Source organism: Zootoca vivipara, chromosome 9, assembly GCF_963506605.1.
Source record: "Zootoca vivipara chromosome 9, rZooViv1.1, whole genome shotgun sequence".
NCBI lineage: Eukaryota > Metazoa > Chordata > Lepidosauria > Squamata > Lacertidae > Zootoca > Zootoca vivipara.
In genome coordinates this window covers 75,940,726-75,965,782 of record NC_083284.1, presented here as the reverse complement: position 1 = coordinate 75,965,782, position 25,057 = coordinate 75,940,726, and the positions used below count along the sequence as shown (strand labels likewise).

Sequence of the window (25,057 nt, the reverse complement as noted above, 5' to 3'; positions counted from 1 at the left end):
CTTAGCAAGAAACTCAGAGTACAAGAAACGGCTCCATTTTTATCTTCACATGTTATGAGGTTGGTGTGGGTTAGAGTTTAGAGATAGACCCCCCCCCAAGGGTTCTATAAATCAGTGCAAAACAAAAACCAGCAGCAAAATCAGTCGACTAAGTGATCAACTCAAAGGATCCTCAGAAAATGAAGACCTTGATCATCCTTCAAAAGACAGCAAAGAAAAAACCCATACATGTTTCTCAGGAAAGGCAATTTGTGTGTGAAGAACAATGGAAAGAAAGTTTCATACCTCCCAACAGGCTTTCTAATGGGAATCTCATAAGCTCTAATGATGTTCACCAAGAGTTTTATGTCACCATCTGAGAGATTTTGCACAGCTACTTTTTTCCTCTCCTTTCGTCTTGGTTTTAAGGGTCTTTTTGTCTCCGCCAATTTAAACAGGCTGAGTCCCAAAATGCTAATGATCAAAAGCAGAGTTAAACAGATTTGCACATGTAACTTTTCCCGTTATTATAGTAAATGGTAAAATACTTTGTATTAAAAAGGTAATTATCAATGTTATTTGACATGAAAAGTAAAGGAAAAACAGACAGAGGAAATATGTATGGGAAGGTATAAATAAGAGCTTACACTGTATGATACATATGGCATAGAAGCAATGATAGGACTCTACAAAACATGCCTGTTTGGATGCATGTATCATAGCAAAAGCAACCACCAACAGAGAAGCAGAAATTAACAGATGCATAATGACATACCCTGGGCCATCAGAACTTAACAGAAGGCAAAGCAGGACAAAAAGAAAAACCAAGAATAAAACACAGTTATGTGGATTTGTATGTTACCAACTCTAGAGAATCCCAAGCAAAAACAAATGCATGCAAACAACAGACTAGATTATCTGAAAACTTCCCAGAAATAACAAATAAGAATCATAGTCAAATTCCCATGTTAATTAAAGTGTGTGTGAGAAATCTCAGCTGCACTTGGGGGAAGTGGGCAGGAGAAAGGAGCTATCAATGTGTGCCTAATGTTGCCTTTTTCTGTAGCCTGAAATATGACCTGACAGGTGTTTTCTGTCACATCTGCATGTATGGAATGATAATTACCTAAACATGCATTGATGACCAGTTAAATGTATAAATAAAATTATGCAAGTCTTAGTAAGCTCCTCACTACCTCAAGGCAGCGACATAATGCTCTAAAACACTGTATTTTGGCCGAAGTCTAGCTGAGGTCATTGCTGAAACATCACAAAACACATGGCCCTCCCCACTGAGATTCTTAAGGACAACTCAAGCCTAGGCCAAAGTCACAGAGCACTGGCTGTATGCTAGTGGCGGCTGAAGGAAAAGTGGGTGGAGCAATTATTGTAGCTTTGTAAGTAGGCGACATTCCAACCACACAAAGCAAAGCTCAGAGGCTCCTGCAAGCAGGAGGGCATTCTCATGGTTCAAGGCCACATCTCAGCCAGGCAAAAGCACTTGAGGAGGGCAAAAAGCAGGGGCAGGGAGGAGGAGGAGGGTGGGCTGAGGGCAGTCCCAAGAGCCAGGCAGAGAAGACTTGAGGGCTGCATTTGGCACCTATATTATTTCAAAAGCATACCCATCTCGTTTTACTGGCCGAGGGAGCCAGTGTTTGTCCGCAGACAGCTTCCGGGTCATGTGGGCAGCATGACTAAGCTGCATCTGGTGAACCAGAGCAGTGCACGGAAACGCCGTTTACTTTCCCACTGGAGCGGTACCTATTTATCTACTTGCACTTTTTGGTGTGCTTTTGAAATGCTAAGTTGGCAGGAGCTGGGACAAAGCAACAGGAGCTCACCCCGTCACAGGGGTTCGAACCACCGACCTTCTGATCGGCAAGCCCAAGGCTCAGTGGTTTAGACCACAGCGCCACCAGCATCCCTTCAAAAGCATACACACTTGCTTGCAGAGATGTTTGTGACACCTTGCAGAAATATTCCACTTTAAAATGACGAAAAGGAATTGCAGGTGAAAAGAGCTTGGCAAAAATACAAATCAAGAACTTAATAAGATAGAAATGTGTTTGACTTGAAGCTCATTATTATGGTTCTGATATAACTTTCCATTCTCTTCCTTACCCAAGAGTAGGGATTTCATCTTCATTGACCAGATCGGAAAGGAGAAAATGATGCCTTGCAATCAGAAATCGGTTAATGACTGATTCCCTAACCTGAAAACAAAACAAAACTGAAATCACTTAAAAGACACTTGAGTAGCATTTCTAGGGATCTTCATTTACTTATCTCAGTGGGCTGTGTAGTTTCACCTATTTTCACTTTGTAAACACACTTTTATGCATTTTATTCACTAGTTTTTCCTCAGCAATAGTTACGCTAAATTGAAACCAAGGATGCAATCCAATCCACATCAAATAACTTTATTGTACTGGTTCGCCAGAAGCAGCTTAGTCATGCTGGCCACATGACCCAGAAGCTGTCTGTGGACAAACGCCGGCTCCCTCGGCCCATAGAGCGAGATGAGCACCGCAACCCCAGAGTCGGACACGACTGGACCTGATGGTCAGGGGTACCTTTACCTTTACCAGCCATTGGCCATGGCAAAGGATGGATTCATATGCACAAGAAGCGAGCGTAAAGCACGCTGGTGTAATTTAAGATGGTGTAAAGTTACACTAGAGCCAAGCTCTGTTCAGTACTGAGCCTGCTCTGCCTAAGCAATGAAAAATGGGGAAATTGGCCTTTAAAATAGTATCTTATGCTAGGTTGCCAGGTCATATGACCAAGCTGAAGAGGCTTAGGATCCAGCCTAAGTCTCATCTCTTTGGTCCCACCACCACCACATCCCTGGAATGCCCCCTTAGGGGGGACTTATACTGGCCACAGCTCAGCCAGGATGAGCAAGTTACACTGAGGTGTAAGACCGGGTTGAGGACTAAATGCCAGCTGAGCTGGAGATCCAGTGCGTCCTAAATGGCTCATCCTGGCAGATCTTCCCATGACTGCTCCCCACTCAACCTAAGCACTGTTTGAAAACACCCAATTAGGAGGTTTATTTATCTATTTAAATACTCTTAGGCTGCCTAACAACCCACAGGACACGCAGGACAGTACACAATCGTTTTAAAAAAACAGAATACGTGCCTACAAACAAGATAACTGAACAGGAGCGGCCTAACAGCCCCCCACAAGCATAATCAGCAACAGCCAGATAAGGTTAGCCATTCAGGTGGAAGAAATTAACCTGCTTTGAAGGCCTTGGCTATCACTTCTGCTTCTGCTTACAGCCTCCAGTGCCCCAAAGAACTAAAAACACATACCATCGGGAGATTATTCACATGTCTCCTGATTAACATCTAATTTGGCCCTTTGCATCGAAGGAACCAGAGTGCAGAAGCTACAGAGGGTGGCCGCTGAAGACTTCAATACACACACTCCAGCACAGTTATTGCCAAAATAAACAATTGTGCATAATAAAAAGACTCTATTTTGCCTCCTACCTTTTGGAGGTACTTTGCAACTAATGCTCTGTGTGCATCCAGATGGTCTTTAGTATCAACAACATCCCTCTCGCGCAATCTTTTCTCGTACTCCTAAAACGAAAATGCCAACACCCACGAGCTCTTTAAATGTTCTACATCACTTCTGGTGCTCTCAGGCAGAGAAGGGGCTTAAAAGGGATTTAAAAGGGACCCTGAGGTATAAACAGAAAATCCCACTTTTTGGGGAGGGGCAGGGAGCCATAAACACCCTCCAAGAAATGCAGGCAAACTCATGAAAGGGTAGTCAGGCGATAAAGAAGAGTAAGTACCAGTAACTAGAATTTTAGTGATCCAAGTAAATAAAGTAGTCAGAAAAGTTATTTTAAAAATGTAGTCCTGGACATTCCCACTTCAAATGTATTCTACTACCACCATCCTCTAAACCAGTTGGTTCCCAAAGTGGGTGGTCCTGCCCCCAGTGGAATTAATCTACCGTAATTTAAAGTAATAATTTTGACTGGATTTTGAAAATGTGCAATTAATAAATGTGCAATTAATTGTTAACTGTTTTGAATTTTATTGGGCTGTTATCTTCCTTACTGGGTTGTGCAAACCACTACACTAAATGCTGCTTTTTATAGGACAGGGCAGGGGACATTGGGAATGGGGTAGTGGCCTTAACAAAGTTTGGGAAGAACTGCTCTGAACACTCTAAAATGAGGTTCACTGGGGGTTTTTTACACAATGCAGCAGTGAATCTATTTAATAGGAGGATACCCCAACCAAAATAAGATGTACTTAATCCCAACCATTTTAGGTGACTTCTGACCTGGAAGATTCTTTCACTGATTTCTCTTTCCAGCAATGGGACGCACTTATAACTTCGAAACTCAGCCACTTCGCTGTTTCTGAGCTGCAGAAGCCGGAATCTTTTAGATCTGTCAAACTCCTCATCAGAAACAAAATTAAATTCTTGCTGCAGCTGCTCCAGCCTGAAGAAATCGGGAACAGAAGCATCACCGCTCGTAGCAACCTAAACAATAAATGTGAAGTTTATGGAAAGGTCTTGCAAATTTAGGTGGCTTCTAACCCACCCCCTGCACTGGGGACACGGTTCCTCCAGCTTCTACCTCCTTGCCAACCCAGATGCAAGAGAGATCTTGAGGAAATAGGGGAGTGACATTCTGGCCCACCCTCTCTGCCAAAATTAGTCGCAGACCAAGAACCTGTACATGTTCATGCATAATCCCATGAAAGCCTTTCCTACACAGCTTGCAAACCAGATAACTGCCCTAAGTAAACCAACCAGGTTTACTTATACTGAGTTTTACATAGGCAGAAGATATCTCTGTATGGAAATCAGATTTGAGGCCCATGAAAAGAGCATGCAAGCTACATTCCCCATGGCCGAATTATACATGCTTATGAAATGCATTGTTATATTAACTGATAAGCATATGGAAAACCGTCAAATGGAATGCTCACATTCTCTAGCTATTATACCCAACGTGGCAATCTGTGACTATTCAACCATATGCAGAAATACGGCATAGTTCTCTCACCATTGGACAGGAAATTCTCTATGAAACTCCGGGGGCAGAAGGGGGAGCAGGGATTGCAAATCCAAGGTTTCAGCACCATGTTTCCCGGAGCCATTATTACCTTTATGAGTTGCATCAGAGCAGCATTACTTGGGTCATTTGGATCCAGCTTTGCCTCTCCTACCCACTTGGCAAGTTTCTTCATGTCAGTCAACCCCGATGTGCCGATTGATGCAATGGCATCAATATTCTTTAAAGCACTGAAATTACAACATTTAATAATTATTTTATTTTAAAAAACACAAAGTTAAAAGAAATCTGCCTATACTTTCTGGGACCAGATAAGTGACCCTTGTCCTACAATTCATGGTTCTAATAGGTATGGGTTTCTGTACTTTGGAAACTTAGTTCATTTGCCTTCTTATTTGTACACCAAAGGGTACATTTTGAAACTCACTTCTCAGTATTCCTAATTGCTTAACTTAAACATCATGTATCACTGCCTTGTCGTGGCGAAGGGGCTTGAATAACTCAGAGAAGCTATGAGCTATGCCATGCAGGGCCACCCAAGATGGACAGGTCATAGTGGAGAGTTTTGACTAAATGTGATCCACCTGGAGGAGGAACTGGCAAGCCACTCCAGTATCCCTGCCAAGAAAACTCCATGGACAAAGACAACAGGCATATAAAAGTTATGACGCTGGAAGATGAACCCCTCAGGTCGGAAGGCGTCCAACATGCTACTGAGGAAGAGCGGAGGACAAGTACAAGTAGATTCAGAGCTGATGAAGCGGCTGGGCCAAAGCCGAAAGGTCGCTCATTTGCGGATATGCCTGGAAACGAAAGGAAAGTCCGATGCTGTAAAGAAAAATCTTGCATAGGAACCTGGAATGTAAGAACCATGGATGGAGGTAAACTGGATGTGGTCAAAAATGAGATGACAAGAATAAATATTGACATCCTGAGCATCAACGAACTAAAATGGACAGGAATGGGCGAATTCAGTTCGGATGACCATCATATCTACTACTGTGGGCAAGAATCCCATAGAAGAAATGGAGTGGCCCTCATAGTCAACAAAAGAGTGGCGAAACCCGTACTGGGATGCAATCTCAAAAATTATAGAATGATCTTGATACGAATCCAAGGCAGACCTTCTAACATCACAGTAATCCAGGTTTGTGCACCAACTGCCGGTGCTGAAGAAAGTGAAATTGGCCAATTCTATGATGACTTACAACACCTTCTAGAAATTACACCAAAGAAGGATGTTCTTCTCATTATAGGGGACTGGAATGCTAAAGTAGGAAATCAAGAGATAAAAGAAATTACTGGCAAGTTTGGCCTTGGAGTTCAAAACAAAACTGGGCAAAGGCTAACAGAGTTCTGTCAAGAGAACAAGCTGGTCATCACAAACACTCAATTTCCAGTTTGGACAAGTTATTCTTATTTTCCTGCAACAGCCAAGCAGCATGTTTTGGGAGGTAATAAACTGTGCAACGTAGCTGCCAAGTTCTCCCTTTTTTAAAGGGAAATTCCCTTATGCTGAATAGGCTTCCTCGCGAGAAAAGGGAAAACTTGTAAGCTATGCTGTGCAATGAGGATTTGTTGTTGTTGTTACTGAAAGGGTTGTTGTAAGTCTGGCTCCTTAGACTAATTTCAAGTGGCCCAAACTCCTTTTATTCATTAATTCCAATAGCTACCTTAAGACAAAACCATTCATGTATCCACTGTTCACTAAGGAAAAAATATTTTAAAAAAGAAAACTCTCATATTGTGAGAAACTTCAAAGAGGAGCACAAAGCCAACACTACTGCAAAAGGAAGAACAAGGAAACAGTGGGGTCACTTAGAGGAGAAGATGGTGAAATGCAAACAGGGGACAGAGAAAGGGCAGAACTCCTCAATGCCTTCTTTGCCTCAGTCTTCTGCAAAAAAGAAAACAATGCCTGACCTGAAGAAAATGGAGCCGATCATTCAGCAGGGGAAACACAGCCCCGAACAAGTAAGGAGGTAGTACAAGAATACTTGGCTAGTTTAGATGTATTCAAGTCTCCAGGGCCAGATGAACTACACCCAAGAGTATTAAAAGAACTGGAAGAGGTGATTTCAGAACCACTGGCAGTAATCTTTGAAAATTCCTGGAGAACAGGCAAAGTCCCAGCAGACTGGAGGAGGGCAAATGTTGTCCCTATTTTCAAAAAGGGGAAAAGAGCAGAGCTCCGATTTTCCGACCCGCTCACTAGCACACCCTGACCGCAATTCCCATCCTCCTGCCCCGGCTCTCTTTAACAATTTGCCTGCGGTCTCATTCATTTAAGAGAACAGCAGATATATAGTCCGGTGTTAATCTATCATTAGGCAACGCTGAAAGCTGAGAAGCAATTGCATCTTCTATAGTGTGATAAAGTTTTTCCCTCTGTAAAAGTGCTTTCATTTTAGCTTGCCAAACAGGGTATGTCTCTGGCTTGAGAACAGGGAAAGACAGAGCCATTTGGCTGCTTTGTGTGTAAGCCATGTTTGAGTTTAATTAATAGCAAACACTTCCTTTTTTGCAACATAAAATAAGCCTGGACTTTCAGCAAAAACCTCTGTCTCAAACGCTGAACCTTTGAACCATCTGTACGTCCAAACGTTAAACCATCCTCTGCTACCATATGATGGATTTAAACCATATACCTGGACTCACGACTTCTAGCTGTGAGCACCAATAAACAGATGAAGTTCAGCTTCAGAGGTTTTGAAGTAATTCTTCTTTTATTTTAATAAACTAAACATATATAACTATAATATACAGACTGAGTGAGTTTCAGTCATCTAACATAAGTAAGAACACATCTTTACCTCAGAACACACTCTCCAGAACTGACAGTTAGGAATAACAGTTAGCAAGGAAGACTCCTTCCCCTCTCTCTCTACTGAGTCAGGAGATTGGCAGAAAAGGGAGGGATGAAAATACTAACAGGTCTATCATGCTAGTCATGTTCAGAGAAGACCCAATGAAATCCATGTATGTCAGTACAGAGATTTCAGCAGGCCTACTCTGAGTACAACTAGAAATAGAAGTCACACATAATAAATAAAATGCCTTTTATAGGCAGTGAGGAGACGGGTGTCTATTACTTTATGTTGCTGACCAAACAGATATTAAATGAAACTGCTTGCCCATAGAATGATTTATCTAATTGCATATACTAAAAATGTTTCTGAAATGCTTGCTAAAGTTCATTTACCTTGAGAATCCAGCGTTCTTCTGTGATGCTGGTGGAATTAAGGGTATCCCATTTTCTCCAACAGCCCAGGAAACACTGCAGGACACCTTGCCTGAGGTCATTAAAATCATTTGATTACTGCCATCAGCTTCAAATGAAAACGGTACACCTGCCATGAGAGACCAAACACATTGGCGTGATCAGATGTAGCAAACAAAAATGTAGCTTGTTGTTACATGCATGAGTGGTCAGAAATCTCAGGCTCCACCCCCTTTTCACAAGCATAGGAAGAAGATTTAACATTTCCATTCTTGGTTAGCAGCAAATTATGGTTTGTTGCTTTGTCCAAACTCACTAAATGGTGATTTCTTCAAACCAGTTTGTTAACTGTTACATGCCAGGGACATGCTAGAAGATAGTCAGTGGCCCAGATCACACTTCTTGAGTGAATGGATCACTAGACATCAGGGTCACAACAATAGATGGGCAACCCCACCTATATGTCAGTTACAGAGGCCACCAAGGATGGAGTGGGGAGTGTCCTAAAGATTTAGCCCACCACCCCTCTCCACCCCTGCCCTATAGAATGGCACTGGATATCATGTCAAATTTACACAAGGAAAAAAATAATCTCCAAATGGGTCATATAGGCTGATCTCATGAGCTCTCCAAAATTTCAGGACACCCTGAACAGATTAGAAACTCAAAGTCTAGGAAATACAGCCAGTCAAAATCTCTACTTAGTAAGTAATCAATCAATCAATCAATCAATCAATCAATAAAAAACAAAGCGAAGGTTCCTTCTAAATGCTTTTAATCATAAAAGAAACAGGAAAAAGAAAGCTAGGGAGTATTTCTTGAAAGAAACCTGAAGTGTTTTCCTACATTTTAATCCTCCAGAAAAAATATCATGAGTATAATATGGAACACATGCAGCTCTTGGTTGGCTTGTACCAACAATCGTAAAATAAGACTTTTACAGCCCAATAAAGAAGTAAAGGCAGTGTGTATTGAGCTGTTCGATTCAATTAGTGTCAGTATAGTGAACAGTGTATTGGATGTGGACCAGGCAGACTTGGATTTCAATCCTCTTCTCCCATTCAACTATAATGCTCACTGGGCAACCTTGGGCATGTCACCATCTCTTAGCCAAATCTGCATTGCAGAACTTGTTTTTGAAAATAAAACGGGTGGTGGTGGGGGAACAAGGACACACACTTACTATCCAGGGTTCGGGGGTGGGGGTGGGGAGAGGAATAAAGAGAGATAAGGGAACAAATGCCTTTTCTTTAACTACATTTATCATCATATGAGATGCTCAGGTTGCTATATCAATAGGATTCCCCCCTTGAAAGATCCAGATTAACTCAAAGGCACCCAGAGACCTTTTGGGATTTGAACCCAGTTGCAGCAAGCAATCCACTATGTCTGCAACAAGCAAGTGAGCAACTTCTAAATCTTTGGACTTAAAAGACAAGCCTGTACCGCTTCCCACGCCTTCATGGTCCAGTTGCGCACGCTGGTCGCTGCTGAATTCCATTTCTTCCACAGGAGCTCTCCCAGTAAGAACCGTAGTCTCAGGGACTGGTATGAACACTTCCATCAACAAGTTAGTACTGCCGAGCCCAACGGTTTCATAGAGCTGTGTGGTAAAGAGCAGAGCACCATTTTCATTTTTAGACACTATGCCCTCATTTGCATATAACCACAGTCCTGCTATGAGAAAACACGAGAAAACACGAGAAAACAAATGAGAAAACACGAGGCCTTCCAGGAAAGAGATGGCCGGTGCTTGGTTCTTTCCAATGCTACAGCATGTGGAGCTCAGCTAGGGTTTGGAATAGGGTGTCACCCAAACCCAGGCTCATGGTTGAGCTATCCCAGATGAACCGCAAGCTGTAACCATAGGAGAAACCCTGGCTGCGGCCTGTGGTTTGTCTGGAGAGATGTTAACCATTAGACCAGTTTTTGATAACATGCTAAGCCAGGCATCCCCAAACTGCGGCCCTCCAGATGTTCTGGCCTACAACTCTCATGATCCCTAGCTAACAGGACCAGTGGTCGGGGAAGATGGGAATTGTAGTTCAAAACATCTGGAGGGCCGGAGTTTGGGGGTGCCTGTGCTAAGCCAAATAATAATAATGATTTTACTAGATTCAGGTAGGTAACCGTGTTGGTCTGACGCAGTCGAAATATGTATATAAAAAAATTGTCCAGTAGCACCTTAGAGACCAACTAAGTTTGTTCTGGGTATAAGCTTTCGTGTGCATGCACACTTCTTCAGATACCATGAAGTGAAAATGATTTTACTGTTTATACCCCAGCCATATTGGGCAGTTTATAGCACATAAAAAATGGTAAAACATTAAAACATTAAAAATTTCCCGATACAGGGTTGCCTTCAGATGTCTTCTAAAAGTCAGATAGTGGTTTATTTCCTTGACACCTGATGGGAAAGCATTCTACAGGGCAGGCGCCATTGCTGAGAAGACCCTCTGCTTGGTTCCCTGTAGCCCAGGCATCCCCAAACTGCGGCCCTCCAGATGTTTTGGCCTACAACTCCCATGATCCCTAGCTAACAGGACCAGTGGTCGGGGAAGATGGGAATTGTAGTCCAAAACATCTGGAGGGCCGAAGTCTGGGGATGCCTGCTTTAGCCTCACATCTCGCAATGAGGGAACTGCCAGAAGGTGCAGGTGCTAGGCTAAAATAACAGAATTGTAGTGATGGAAGGGCCTCTGGGGGTCATCTAGTCCAACTCCCTGCAATGTAGGGGAGAAAAAAAACTTTTCTCTGATGTCTTAACTCTCTATGTAAATGGACATTTTGTGAGGAATATTCAGTCCTTCAAGCCCTGCACATGGTGTCTGAAGTGGTACGGTCCAGACAACTCCTTGGGAAAAACCAAACCAAAGACAAACAACAACAACAACAACAAACCTGGGCCCAAATGACTATTGCTTTGAGATGGAGCTGTGCTTAGCCAGTTCCTCATTACAACTCTTCATAAAACTGGAATTGAAGTTTTTACCTTGCAGTTATAAGGGCTATTTTAACTGCTTATTGCACTGCTTATGTTGTTTATTACCTTTAATTGGTTCATTGAATATTTCAATAAGGTTTTGTTTAAATTACTCTGTGAACCATGTTTGGATAAATACACACACACACCCATATGCAACATACCTGCAGCTTCAAACTCTCTGGCCAGTTGAATATTTGCAAATTGAAAATCTGCCCAAAATGAACTCTAAAGTCTGAGCTCATCTGCCGGGACACTGTTCTTGACACCTCTTTTGAATTGAAAAGGACTTTTAGGAACAGCGAACGCTTCTTTACATCTTCGCGTCTTGAAACCTCCGCCCTGGAAACAAGTTTTAAAAGAACACCTTAAAATGTGCATATTCACCAGAAAGTTATCTTTCACTTTTGGAGTGCTTGACAGGACTTTTATTACTTCAAATACGCAGAACTTGTTATTTATAGAGTATGACAGAGCTCCAAACAAGTACTGCCTCCACACACTGTGGGTTAACAGGATGGTGCCTGCCTACCTTCTCCATCAGTGATTATCTGACCACTGGATGTCCATGTATAGGTGTGGGTCAGCTTTAACGCTTTGCCTTCCTGCTGTGGTCCCAATCCAGAATGGGCCCCCTTGCATTGCAATTTGCATTGCCCAAAGAAGGATGAGTTGCATCCAATGCTAGCCCTACTCAAATCAGACCTACTGAAATCAATGAACGCGACTAACTTGCACCCCTTAATTTCTACGGGTCTGCTTTGAGTAGGACTTAGTTGGCTATAAGCCTTCATATTAAAAAACAAATGGATCTCTTTCGGTAGTGCAGATTCCAGGGGTAGGAGGCCCAATCTTGAATGGGACCAAAGCAGGGGGCAAAAATTTAAAGCCCCCCCCCCTGCACACACACTCAAACACTAGAATCTTGATCCAGATTCATCTCTTTGCATCCTCAGGGTGGAAGAACATTGCACCACATCATCCAATGACTTCTTGTAGAGCAAGGGTAATTTAAGATTTCAGTGAGTTGCAAATTAACATTTTAAAGCAGGGATGTATGAACCATGAGCTAAATAACTGAACAAACATTTTCTACCTTACCTTCATAAAAATGTTCATGTGTAAGCTCACCTAGGACAAAGCTCGTTTGGAGTGACGCTCCCCGTCAAGCTCAACTCAGGAATTAGAATGGATTCTCCTGGTTTCCTTCTAATCTTAGCAGCTCTCTCTCGAACCTCCTGTTCCACCTCCAACCTGTCAACTGCGGGCGGAGGAGGAACAGGTTTCATACGTTCCCCTTCCACACACTCGGATGCTTCTTCTCCTTCTGCTTCATCATCTGCATTTGGGCTTGTTTTCTTCTTCTTCTTCTTTCTGATTTTCTGTGTGTTTGTATATACACATTAAAAAAAGATTTCACCCCTTCAGCAGAGAACATCAATAAAAACTGGACCTATCTTTGGATTAGTTACTTCTGATAATTTTGAAGTGACCAAACTGGTAATAAAAAAGAGCCAAATATGACTTATTATTATGACAGATTTTTCCTATTACTTCTCATCTGATCTTCTGCCACTCAGAAATGTATCTACACAATTTCATTTAAATCATTTCATTTAATCTCACACTTCATTTTTTTTTGGGGGGGGGGTAATCCAGGGCAGCTTATAAAATAAAGACAATAAAACCTAAATCCAAACACAAATTTGCAACACAACATAACAATTTTTTAAAAAGAAAGATAAAACTGAGATAAAAAGTAATTAAATAAGTAGTCATTTTTTTAAAAAAATCTATCGAGAATGAAAAACTTTGTACAAAGACTGACAAAAAGGGTTCAAAAATTAAAGCTGTACTGCAACTTGTCCTTCCATTTCTCAAAACTTTCTTTCCTTGTGAAAGATTCCATCCTTCTGCCTCTTTCTCAGAGCTCTTTATGAGTGGTACACATCTCACCCCGCAATCCCATTTAACATTTTCCTACTGTTCTCCAGCCTCCCCAGCTGCCTTTGAACTGAAAAAGCTCCGCTAAAGTATGATGTCTTCCTCTGAGGTTTATTTGAAACACAAGGAAGCCCGGGAGGATGACTGTTGAGGGCCTGAGATATGTGCAGTTGCCGATATTAAGGAAAGTCCTTCCTTTTGCCCTAAAACACAGTGACACCAATTTCTTCAAAAGAAAAAAGACTTTAAAGCAATAATAGACAGCTGTCAGGAACAAAGGAGGCAGTCTCCTCCAAGCCCAGCTGAGGAAAGTCTTGCAGTTTTCAGGAAACACAGGCACCCAGGAAGGCTGCAATGTACAGATGACTAGAGATTTAGAAAATGAAAGAAACAAACTGCGTTGGCTGTGGTCATAATTTCTGGATGCAAATGATTTATTTTATCATAAAGTCACACAAATACTGCTAAGTTCAAGTGACACTTTCCCCAGCCCTTAAAGATTCCCCAGCTTCTCATGAGCCTCTCCCCTCTTGCTACACCGCCTTGACATTTCATCTAAGAAATGCCATTTTACAAGGAAGAAGTAAGGAAGGGCTTCGATAACTAGTCTTGAGCCTGCCCCATGCATTTTCAAATACACAATTATGCTATTTCAAACCTGTGCCTTCTTCCAAGATTTCCACTCTTGAAGTTCAGTTTTATATTCTTCCATTTTCTTTTCATACTCTTCAATGTTTTCTTCTATTAACTCAGATATTTCAGCCTGAATTTCTGCTTCATATGTCTTCTCATCCAACCTTTGATCAACATCCTCCCTTCAACAACAAGCAATATATTTATTACTTTTAAGGTTATCCACCCTTCAGAGTTCTGACACCACAAAAAGCTGTGGTAAATCTAAAAATGGAAGGGGGAGGGGGGAAGCTGAAATCCTTCTTGCAGCCATGAAAGAGAAGGTTGGGAGGGGATTAAATTAAATAGAATACATTGGTACCTGGAATTGCAGGGGGTTGGACTAGATGACCCCTGGTCCCTTCCAACTCTAAGATTCTATGATAATCAATGAAGGGTTGGATGGGGCTACAAGTGAAAACTTACTCCATACAAGATAGAAGTACTTATGGCTTGGGGGTGAAAATGATCTAGCTTTAGACTATTTTGGATGGGGTATGTGTGTGTTTTTTCTGAAAAAGAAGGTTCATAGTTTGGAAGCAGGAGCCTGGCTATTGTCAATGGAGGCCTTAGTAACCTCTAGGTTAAATGTTGGCAAGATGCTCTTTCTAGGGCTCCCTCTGAAAAATGCTTCAACTAGTACAAAACTCAACTGTTGAAAGTACTAACTGGAGAGGCAGCCTGTAACACCAATACAGTGACAACTCTGACAATTCCATCTGCCTCCTTTGCTCTTTTGGGCTTTTGATGTAGGATTAAAGTTTTTGGAAGTCTTTTGGACTTCAGGGTTAGTGTCACCAGCTGTGTTGGTTTGGCCAAGTTATACTTTATTTTCCAACTGATTTACTGTACTTGTTTTTATTGAATATCTTAAACTCTTATTGGGCACCTTGAGTGTTTCTATTAATGGGAAAGTAGGATACAAAGATTTAAAAATAAAATGAAATAAGTCTTTGGGTTAACATGCTAGATTTCTGTTTGTTGGGATTTTTTATGTTATGGTCTGGAGGAACATTCAATCCCATGAGTAGGCTAGCGTAGTACATTAGACCTTAGAAATGAATCAGCACCAAATGGAAGCATTAAATCTTATCTTACTGCTACAACGAACAACGAAGTTCCTGTAAAAACATACTTCCTCAGGTAGAGCTTCAGGGGGGTGTTAGTGAACTTCTGGAAATCACGCAGGGATTTTATTTCTTTCCAAACTTTGATAATGGCCTTAAGCAATGTCCGATCTCTTTCTTGCTCAACATCACGAAGTCGTCTTGTCTGCCTGTGCAAACACACATTCCATTAGAGGGAACCACACACTGAATACATGCCCCATTAAAAGTCAAATGATGTGTTGACATTTAACTTTTCCGATTACAATGCGCTGGATTCAATGGAGTCTTAGGGTTCCTGCCTTGCAGGGGGTGGACTAGAGGATCCTGGTGGTCCCTTCCAACTCTGCAATTCTATAATTCTATAATTAGGGTAAAGCTACTGGGGAAATAGTGAAGAGGGAAAAGGATTAAAGCATCCCCTCTCCCTTACTACTGCTCAAGTAAAATGTCCTTGTGGCTGCATGAAAGATAAACAAAACCCAAAACCTTTAGGGCTCACATACACTGTGATGCACCCAGTTTGGTCATTGCTTAAAAGTTTATTATAAATGTATTTATTTGTCCTTTCTACTGGAGGTGCTCTAAACAGCAAATAGAAATGTGACCAAACAAAACATTAAAACAAAGGTTTATTTTATTATATTGATTATTTATTGTACAGTGGTATCTCGGGTTACAGACGCTTCAGGTTACAGGCGCTTCAGGTTACAGACTCTGCTAACCCAGAAATAGTACCTTGGGTTAAGAACTTTGCTTCAGGATGAGAACAGAAATTGTGCAGTGGCGGCGCGACAGCAGTGGGAGGCCCCATTAGCTAAAGTGGTACCTCGGGTTAAGAACAGTTTCAGGTTAAGAACGGACCCCCAGAACGAATTAAGTTATTAACCCGAGGTACCACTGTATTTTCATCCCACATTTCCTGCTCCAGTTTGCTCATGGTTCTCCCTCTACCCCATCTATTTTGTTTACACAACAACCTTATAAGGTAGATGTGGCTGAGAGGTAGTGGTTGTTCAAAAATCGCCCAGTGAGCTTCATGGCTGATAGGGATTTTAATCTAGGTCTTCCCAGTCCCAGTCCAACACTCACTTGGCAGGGGGTTGGACTGAATGGCCCTTGTGGTCTCTTCCAACTCTATGATTCTTTGATTCTATTATTCTAATCCACTATCCCATAACTGGATGCAGTTCCTTGGACCTGCATTATGTGATTCTTAATAGCCAATTTATCATTTTCCCCTAGGAAATTATCATTATCATTTTCCCCAGCTCAGATTGAGTTCATTAAAACAAACCACATCAGGAACATGCCAATGGTTGTGGCGCCAACCAGCCCACAAATATGTGCAAGTCCCATTATGTGCAAGCCAAATATGTGCAAACCAAAAATTCAAACACATGGCTATGGGCTGAATTATAGCCAGTGTGCATCAATAGCAATTACAGTGATCCTATGAAGTAATACGTACTGAATTATTGTGTCAGTTAAAAAAACCCACTAAGTCAATTTATTTATATCCATATATTTAATTATCTATTTTCTGAATAGAGGCACAAACAGAATGAAGCCATTGAGAAAAATGGGCTGTAGCCAACTAATAGTCAGAGTAGACCCACCGAAATAAATGGACTTCAGTTAATCAAGTCCACTGATTTCAATGGGTCTACTCTGAGTATGACCAAGTTGGATGCAACCCGGTTCCTCCTGCTATGAAACAATGCCATGGAAGTCATGCCTGTGAGGGGCTCAGAACACTAAGACTTTGTGAGCAGAAAGGACTTTATCCCACAGAGGAGCTGCCAGGGCTGGACTCTGTGGTGTGACCTTAGCAACAGGAACCACAACTTCCTTTCTTGCTCTTTTGAAGGAAAAAGTCCAAAAGGACTTGCCCAGCAGCTTCATTTCCCACAAGCAGAAAGAAAGGAAAGACATGACAAGGGTAGCCTGGAGCACCAGCTAAAGGTAGGAGGGGAAAGGGACCAACCAGGAAAGGAATGAATTGGACCCTTTCCCAAAACTTTCTACAGAGGTTGTCAGGCATGCTGGAGGCAGTGTGCTTGATGATCCTTGTAAAAAAAGCTTTTGGGGAGGAGGCAAGAAAAGAAAAAAGGCATCCATTTGTTCTCTTCTGACTGCTTGGCAAGTGTCTGGGATAGGACAAGTAATGAGCAAACTAGAGCAGTGGTTCTCAGGGAGCTGATCATGTCACAGAAACACGGCCTTCCAACGTCAAGTTGGATAACCTTTCTACGCATGCACAAAGCACAGTAAATACAAAAGTGTCCTCTACTTGCCTTATTTCAATCTTGTATTCAGTTCTGCTTTGTTTTGTTACTGGATTAAGGATCCCACCTTCACCAGGATCTGAAATATTCTCTAAGGCATTCCTCAGAGCACGTAGCTTAAAAATAAATTGGGGGCGGGGGTTAATTGATATAATGCAATTGTGGTACTGTACTCAACCTAAAAGGGGACCCAGATGGCGCTGTGGGCTAAACCACTGAGCCTAGGGCCTGCTGATCAGAAGGTCGGTGGTTCGAATCCCTGTGACGGTGTGAGCTCCCGTTGCTTGGTCCCAGCTCCTGCCAACCTAGCAGTTCAAAAGTACGTCAAAATGCAAGTAGATAAATAGGAACCGCTACAGCGGGAAGGTAAACGGCATTTCCATGTGCTGCTCTGGTTTGCCAGAAGCGGCTTTGTCATGCTGGCCACATGACCTGGAAGCTATACGCCGGCTCCCTCGGCCAATAATGCGAGATGAGCGTGCAACCCCAGAGTCGGTCACGACTGGACCTAATTGTCAGGGGTCCCTTTACCTTTACTCAACCTAAAAAACTGGCAGAGAAAAGTTCTACACCTAGGCAGAACTCACAGACAGGTGACAGGCTAGCAATAGCTTCTTTCTGTCATATAAAGTATATAAAAGCGGATCTTTAGACATTTGCTATGCTATGAAAGGAATATTTGCAATACTTCACCAGGATTTATATTTTACCGTGAAGCTTCTAAAAACAATGAAATTACCTTATCTGTAAGAAGTTTGGAAGTATTTTTCTGTCTCCTTGACAGATACTGATCATACAACTGAGCCAGCTTAGCTGCTAAGACATGTTCACGGCTAAAGCAGGGGTGGTGAGTGAATATTAATCCAGAAATATCAACATCCAGCTGAAACTGCCCCTGAGGGTCCCCGGATCCGACAATGTACTGATTAGCGAGCCTCATTTTTATGGCCTAGGAAGAAGATTAAGAATGCAAACACAAAGACGAGGATTGAAAAAAACAAAGTCAGTTCTCTGAGGTGTACATTAGAGCAGGAAAAAACACACCCATCAAACCACAAATGCAACTCTTGGCCCCTTTCGGGTGTAATGATGAATGAATGAATTTTTATTTGCATCACCCATCGGCTGTAGCAACAAAACAACAACACAATATACAAAGAACAGAAATAAAAAGTCAATTATATAAAACACACTTTAGGGTCCTGAATCAGCAGTCAAAAAGTGGACCTTATTCTGGTTGCCCCAGCTAAAAACCCTGCAGCCTTTGCTGCCACCTGCTCCTCTTGATCTGCCAAGAGAAAGGACACTGGGGCAGTGGTTGGGTGTCCCGGAACGGACAATAAAAGAGGGGTAATAATCTCATTCCTCAAGTCATTAGAAAGAGTGCAAGCCACCGATTCGTTACTGCCATCTCCACAGGGACATAAGCGTTTTTCGTGTGGGATCTGTTGGAATCGTCCCTCAACTGCAGCCAAGGGTAAAAGCGCGCCTATATTTTAGAATTGCTAGGTTATGCAGATAGGGTGCCAGAGAGTCGAAATGGGAAGGTAGAAAATAGTCATACCATGGGCAAAAATTCCTTATTCTGGCCAAGTTGTTCTGACGCTCAATGTCATTTAAGCACTGACAAATTAGACTGCTTGCTTTAAAGGAGCCCCTGACCATTAGGTCCAGTCGTAACCGACTCTGGGGTTGTGGCACTCATCTCGCGTTATTGGCCGAGGGAGCCGGCGTACAGCTTAAACCACAAGAGTGGTTTAAAGCTCATTCCTAAATAAAAACTTAGTTGGTCTTTAAGATGCTACTAAAGGAATTTTTTTCTATTTTGCTTCGACTCAGACCAACACGGCTACCTACCTGTCACAAGAGTGAAGTTTTTGATAGACAATTTTAGTCCAGGTGCTCTTGTGGCTATCTTGCAGCACTAGGGATATTAAATAACCAGGGGGATCTGAGTTTAGGGAAAGCCAATACTGTAGTCGAGTGTCCTACGCCAGATCCGTAATTCTACCGAGGGAAGATTAGCCTCTAGGCGCGATGATGCGTTTGGGACACGGGGTGGTACAGAGAAAATTTGCCTTAAGAACTTGGATTGGACAGTTTTCTTAGATCCAAGGTGAGCGCCTGTCCAAATCTGAGCCCCATATAATAACTGTGCTAGGGGTTTAACTTGGAACGCTTCCAGGACTGATGATATATGTTTACCACCTTTTGTGTGGAAAAAGCTGGAAATGAGTGTTGAGCCTCACTCTTCCCCACGCCTCATACACTGGCTTCAGTACTGCAACACTGTTTGAAACTGAGTTCCAAAATTAGGAACTCTAGTTTAATGACAATTTACCAACCAGGAACGTGGTATAAGTTCCCTGTTAGCAAACCAACGTTAAACTGGAGTTACTGTATTGCATGAAATGGGAAACACTGGTTTAACTGGCAAGGATTGCAGCACCAAAGTCAGCACGCAAAGAAAGGAGGCAGGGGAGGAATAAATGAATCTAGGGCTAATATGTGTCTGCCTTACCCACCCTATCATATGCAAAACTTAACATGAAACTTTGGTTGTACACCCAATTCATCTGCCACAAAATCCCAGAAATTAGTAAAGCAGAGAGACTGCAAGCACAAGGTGTACAGAAATCTTTATGTACACTCAAGGTCACAAAATATGTCATCTGAGCTGAATTGTGCTTACAAATCCTAGCCTCATTCTTGGCTTATGCTCCTGAAGTCAGTGTGAGCCAGCGCCAAACCAGACACATTTCAATACATTGCTTCGGAGCCTAGAGTAGTATCAGTTCCACAAGCTTGAATGTGAAGCTACACCAATTGCACAGGAGGAGTTGGGGTCTGTTTAAATAGACTGCCCAGTCTTTTAAGCCAGAATAATTTAATCTTCTTAATACAATAAGCCACACTACTCTGACAGATCAGTAAGAGGTAGTAACAAACTCACCTTTTTATAAAATGTCACCAGCTCTGGTTCTTTACCGTCCTCCACTGGGAATATTGGAGGTCTAGTAAGAGACTGTTTAACTGGATTGGGCAAAGCCTGAATCTGGCCATCATCTCCAAACCACCTTTTCCCCTACAAACAACAGAAGACAATAAAAATGCCTGTACTTCACTCAAAACTATCTTGCAGGATTAAAGAATTCTTCAGTAAATGGAAGTCCAGTGACTTTCCATCACATTACCCCTCCATTCCGCCATGCCCTTCCCTCTGCCAAACATCATCTCTCAGCTGCTTCAGACATCTTGCAAAGTCATCTCTTTTTGTACAGCCTTTCCCTGCTGAGTCATAGACAAATTACTAAATCTGTTTTTATGATAACCATTTCAAAGCTTTTATGCTTTTATTTCTGGGCACTGTCCAGATTTTGTAGATATTGCGTAGCTTAGAAAGGCTTTTTAATAGGTTAAATAGTAGCTGTGATCCTGCAAGGTGTGTGCATCCAGGATTCATGTGTCCGTCACCAAAATTAAGTAACGTACTTTTAAAGCAATGGGATATGCAACATTGGGCACTGCACACTTCCATGCGGGCATTAACTACCCACCCACAAAGGGATCAGCAGAAAACCCCATAGAGCTTTGTTCCTTTAGGGATTGCCACACACACAGCACAACAGGAACAAATGTTCTATCCCCCCCATAGCTCTTCCTTTTGTCTGGCACACAGTACTTGAGGCACTGTTGAACTCTGTGCCTGTGCTTTCAGCAGGGCTCAGGTAGCACTGACTGACAACTCTGCCCATACAAAGACAAATCGTGTTCATTGTTTTATTAAAAAATAAATAGATCAGACTGCATGGTTAAAGATAGCTAAATGTTTAAAATACAGTCTGACCAGCTGTCAAGTTCCATATCTGCATTCTGAAAACCTCAAAGGAAACAACCAGTTGCCTGTCGTTCACTTTGTCGATTAATTTAAGACACACATGCAGCTGATTTTCAGCACTTATGCCATACGCATTTATGTTGTTTAAATAATTCTGCCATGAGATCTTGCATAGATTTGTAAGAATATTTAGTTCACCCTGCAACACACAACACCTTCCCCATTACCAGGGAAACGGAAGTTTTGTTAAAAGGGAAAGAAAATGAAAATCCAGCCATTTGAAATCCTGAAGTCTGAGGCTAAAATGAAAGTGACACAGCTCACATGGATTAACCTCAAGGGCCCCTAGGCTGGATTGCAGACGAGGGACCCCTTTCAACGTAACAGGATCACCTAGCCACCGAAAATCACGAGGCCACATCTTTTCCTGCATTGTGTGAAGGAACCTTCCGTCTGCATTAACTTTTATGATGCTGTAGTGAGGCACTGCTTGAGTGAGTCATTCCTGACAGTAAGAGCTGTTCGGCAGTGGAATTTGCTGCCAAGGAGTGTGGTGGAGTCTCCTTTGGAGGTCTTTAAGCAGAGGCTTGACAGCCATATGTCAGGAATGCTTTGATGGTGTTTCCTGCTTGGCAGGGGGTTGGACTGGATGGCCCTTGTGGTCTCTTCCAACTCTATGATTCTAAAATCACAAGGTACTGTAGATGCCTCCCAAAAAGTTGGCACCAAAATGAGAAAAAAGTAGAGGACAATTTTACCTGTTCCTGCTTGAGAATCCTGTTCTCTACAATATTTTGGTTTGACAGTGACACAGCAGGACGCACTCCTGTATACAGACCTTCATCTTCAAGGTACCTTGGCTGCATATTTTCTGGTACCTTCAGAGAGGCAGGCACTAAAAGCAAGAGACACACAGTAGACAAACATACTATTAGCCACTAGTCCATTAATGTTGCCATTATGTGTTGCGCTTTCTACATGCACTCTTCTTTGCAATATTTAGCTTTGAGAGGAGTTGCTATACCCATATTACAGACAGAGAACTCAAGGCAGAAGTAGTGAATGATCCAAGCACATGGCTGAGAACTGTAACTCTAGGTGTCCTTAAGTCTATCTAAATGAGATGAATAAGAAATACATTTTAATAGCTTTTGAGCTATCTACCTTAATAATCTGCTGTGAAAATTGATGGGTCAGAATCATCAAAGAAGAAAAATGCAAAAGTATACACAAACCTTGAGCAATTAAACCTTATTTTTTCAGAAAAATGAAGGGAATAACTGGTGCCAAAACTATCTTTTCTTAGGACCAACCACCACAAAAAATAGTGAGGTTTTTTTTAAACAAGAACAATTCTTCAGGCTGGATGTGTGTGTGAGAGAGAGAGAGAGAAAGAGAAAGAGAAAGACAGAGAGAGAGAGAGAGAGAGAGAGAGAGAGAGTGCTGTAATTTTAATGTATTTTTACTGTTCTATATAGCATCATGAGTTCAAATAATTTTAAGATGCCCACAGGGCAGGGCATACATCTATGTAAATGTCTGCACATCCTGAAGGCTCCAGTTTGCAGTTTGTAACAGACCTAAAATGGAATTGAGGAGTTTGGAAGATTTAGGGTGTTGCATACAATCTTAGTCCTACTCAGAGCAGACACATTGATATTAATGGGCATGACTGATTTAACACGGTTAATTTCAATGGGTCTTCTTCTCTTAGTAGGACTTAAATGGATAAAGGTAAAGGTAAAGGGACCCCTGACCATTAGGTCCAGTCGTGACCGACTCTGGGGTTGCGCGCTCATCTCGCATTATTGGCCGAGGGAGCCGGCGTATAGCTTCCAGGTCATGTGGCCAGCATGACTAAGCCACTTCTGGCAAACCAGAGCAGCACATGGAAATGCCGTTTACCTTCCCGCTGTAGCGGTTCCTATTTATCTACTTGCATTTTGACGTGCTTTCGAACTGCTAGTTTGGCAGGAGCTGGGACCAAGCAACAGGAGCTCACCCCGTCACAGGGATTCGAGCCGCCGACCTTCTGATCAGCAAGCCCTAGGCTCAGTGGTTTAACCACAGTGCCACCTGGGTCCCTAGGACTTAAATGGATACAACCCTTAAAAGTTAGGTTTATCCGGTTTAAAAAAATCTTCAGTTACAGTAAGACAACTGCACTTCCCTTGAAAAAAGAAATGTCAATGGTTATTCCAATCTGTCTCTAAAACAAATTAGGAACTCAGGAAGCTGCTTTATATTAGGTCAGACCACTGGTCAATCAAGCTCAGTTTTGTCTATGCCAGTGTTTCTCAAACTTATGTCTCCAGCAGTTTTTGGACTACAGCTCCCATCTTCCCTGACCACTGATCCTGCTAGCTAGGCATGATAGGAGTTGTAGTCCAACAAAAGCTGGAGACCCAAGTTTGAGAAACAATCGTCTATGCCGACTTGCAGTGCCTCTCCAGGGGCACAGACAGCAGTCTTTCCCGAATCTGTCTGGAGAATCTGTGACCTCTTCCATACAAAATATGTGCCCTGACATTGATTTTTTTGGCCCTTCATCAGTCTTGGTCTTGTAGCTTCAGTTCTACATTGCAACCACATCCACTTAGTACCACCCCTCTGAATTCTGCAGCAACAGCAAAAATAAAATCCTTTATGAAGTTACAGCTTATCATGGCACTTCCATACCATCAGTAAATTACATACCTAACCATATTCTTACTTTCACTGTGATTTGGCTCTCTGATTTTGAATTTAAAAATAAAGAAATAGAGGGTATTTAAACTATTTCCATGTTAACTGTGCTTTGGACTGCAGTATTGGGTACATTTAGTTTTTGAGAAGTGATAGCCAACAGAGATTAATGACAGGTATTTTGTTCTTGGCAGGTCAAGGTCTGAATGGATGTTTCCTTGACAATGTAGGAGACAAACCACCCACCTAGAGCATTTCAAAATTGTTTTGTTGTACACCAAATATATCTTGAATTATTTCATCTTCCAATCATTCTGAAAACCTGTCCTTTACTTATAGACCCATAAGCTCAACTGATAATTATTGCAACTACAAGTGGCACATTAACAACTAGAATAACACACAAAACCTCACTGTAAAAATATGCCAGGCATACCTCTTAGCATACTTGGGATGAACAATATTTCTCTCTCTCTCTGCACGCGTACAGAGTAGCTTTCATATTCTGCAGGTCTAGTCACTAGGAAGTCCGGGGCTGTGTGTTCTATAAGGAATAGGTCATCATCCTCTTTTTCATGAACAAGATGCTCCTCTTCTTCCTGCATTTCACAAGCAAACATTAAAAAAAAAAGTTTTCATCACAATCCCTAGACAAACGACACCATACTTCATAGGTCTGCATATGCAAATGTTTTTTTTCAGCCACTGCATTGCTGGTATAGTAAAAAGTTCCCACTCATAATTTGGATGACGCTCAAGCATCTTCAGCGCAAAGGCACATATCACCCTGTTCTCAGGAAACTACAAAGTCGGAATATTGGCCCCACTAGGTCAGCATTGCCCACACTTTCTTGTGGTGCATCACCAGAGTTTCAGACAAAAGTCTGGGCTGGTGAACATTATGTGCTTCAATGTCAGATGTACCATTAAGTTCAATATGCAAGGACAAGTCAAATAGTCATATAGATAGGATTCTGCTGCCCATCAGCTGGTGGCTGCACACTTTCAAGTTTTATATACCATACAAAACAAATAACTAACACTAAAACCTTGCCTAAAGAGCTAGGGACACATAATTTCATTAGTACCATTTCATTTTCTTCTTGTTCTTCTCGGGGGCTGAGTGTAGATTCCTGATTTTCCCTCTCCTTGCCATCTATATTCAACACACCCTCAGTCTTGTTTTGCATTTCACCCATAACACTTTCTGGTTCAGGACCAAAATTGAAAGTGAAGAAATTATAGGCTTCTTCAGAAGAAGGATAACTAGTCTGGAACGAATGGGGAAA

The 25,057-nt window shown here is 42.0% G+C and overlaps 1 protein-coding gene across 5 annotated transcripts in view; it reads right to left on the bottom strand.

Annotated features, from left to right (window-relative positions):
* Positions 1 to 25,057, bottom strand: part of CC2D2A (coiled-coil and C2 domain containing 2A) — a 56,312-nt gene that overhangs the window by 19,890 nt on the left and 11,365 nt on the right. For all 5 annotated transcript variants that reach the window (XR_009558205.1, XM_060279079.1, XM_060279081.1 and 2 more), the window contains exons 6-22: positions 24,857 to 25,039; positions 24,205 to 24,367; positions 21,842 to 21,978; positions 20,199 to 20,330; positions 17,985 to 18,194; positions 17,251 to 17,361; positions 14,987 to 15,123; positions 13,838 to 13,994; positions 12,367 to 12,617; positions 11,400 to 11,577; positions 9,699 to 9,855; positions 8,235 to 8,382; positions 5,124 to 5,262; positions 4,291 to 4,494; positions 3,480 to 3,572; positions 2,101 to 2,192; positions 286 to 453 (exon numbers count right to left, since the gene is read on the bottom strand). Coding sequence is in view for 4 of the 5 variants with exons in the window: in XM_060279079.1 (XP_060135062.1) it covers positions 286 to 453; positions 2,101 to 2,192; positions 3,480 to 3,572; positions 4,291 to 4,494; positions 5,124 to 5,262; positions 8,235 to 8,382; positions 9,699 to 9,855; positions 11,400 to 11,577; positions 12,367 to 12,617; positions 13,838 to 13,994; positions 14,987 to 15,123; positions 17,251 to 17,361; positions 17,985 to 18,194; positions 20,199 to 20,330; positions 21,842 to 21,978; positions 24,205 to 24,367; positions 24,857 to 25,039 (2,660 nt within the window). In the remaining variant the exon portion in view is untranslated. The remainder of the gene's footprint in view (positions 1 to 285; positions 454 to 2,100; positions 2,193 to 3,479; positions 3,573 to 4,290; positions 4,495 to 5,123; positions 5,263 to 8,234; positions 8,383 to 9,698; positions 9,856 to 11,399; positions 11,578 to 12,366; positions 12,618 to 13,837; positions 13,995 to 14,986; positions 15,124 to 17,250; positions 17,362 to 17,984; positions 18,195 to 20,198; positions 20,331 to 21,841; positions 21,979 to 24,204; positions 24,368 to 24,856; positions 25,040 to 25,057) is intronic.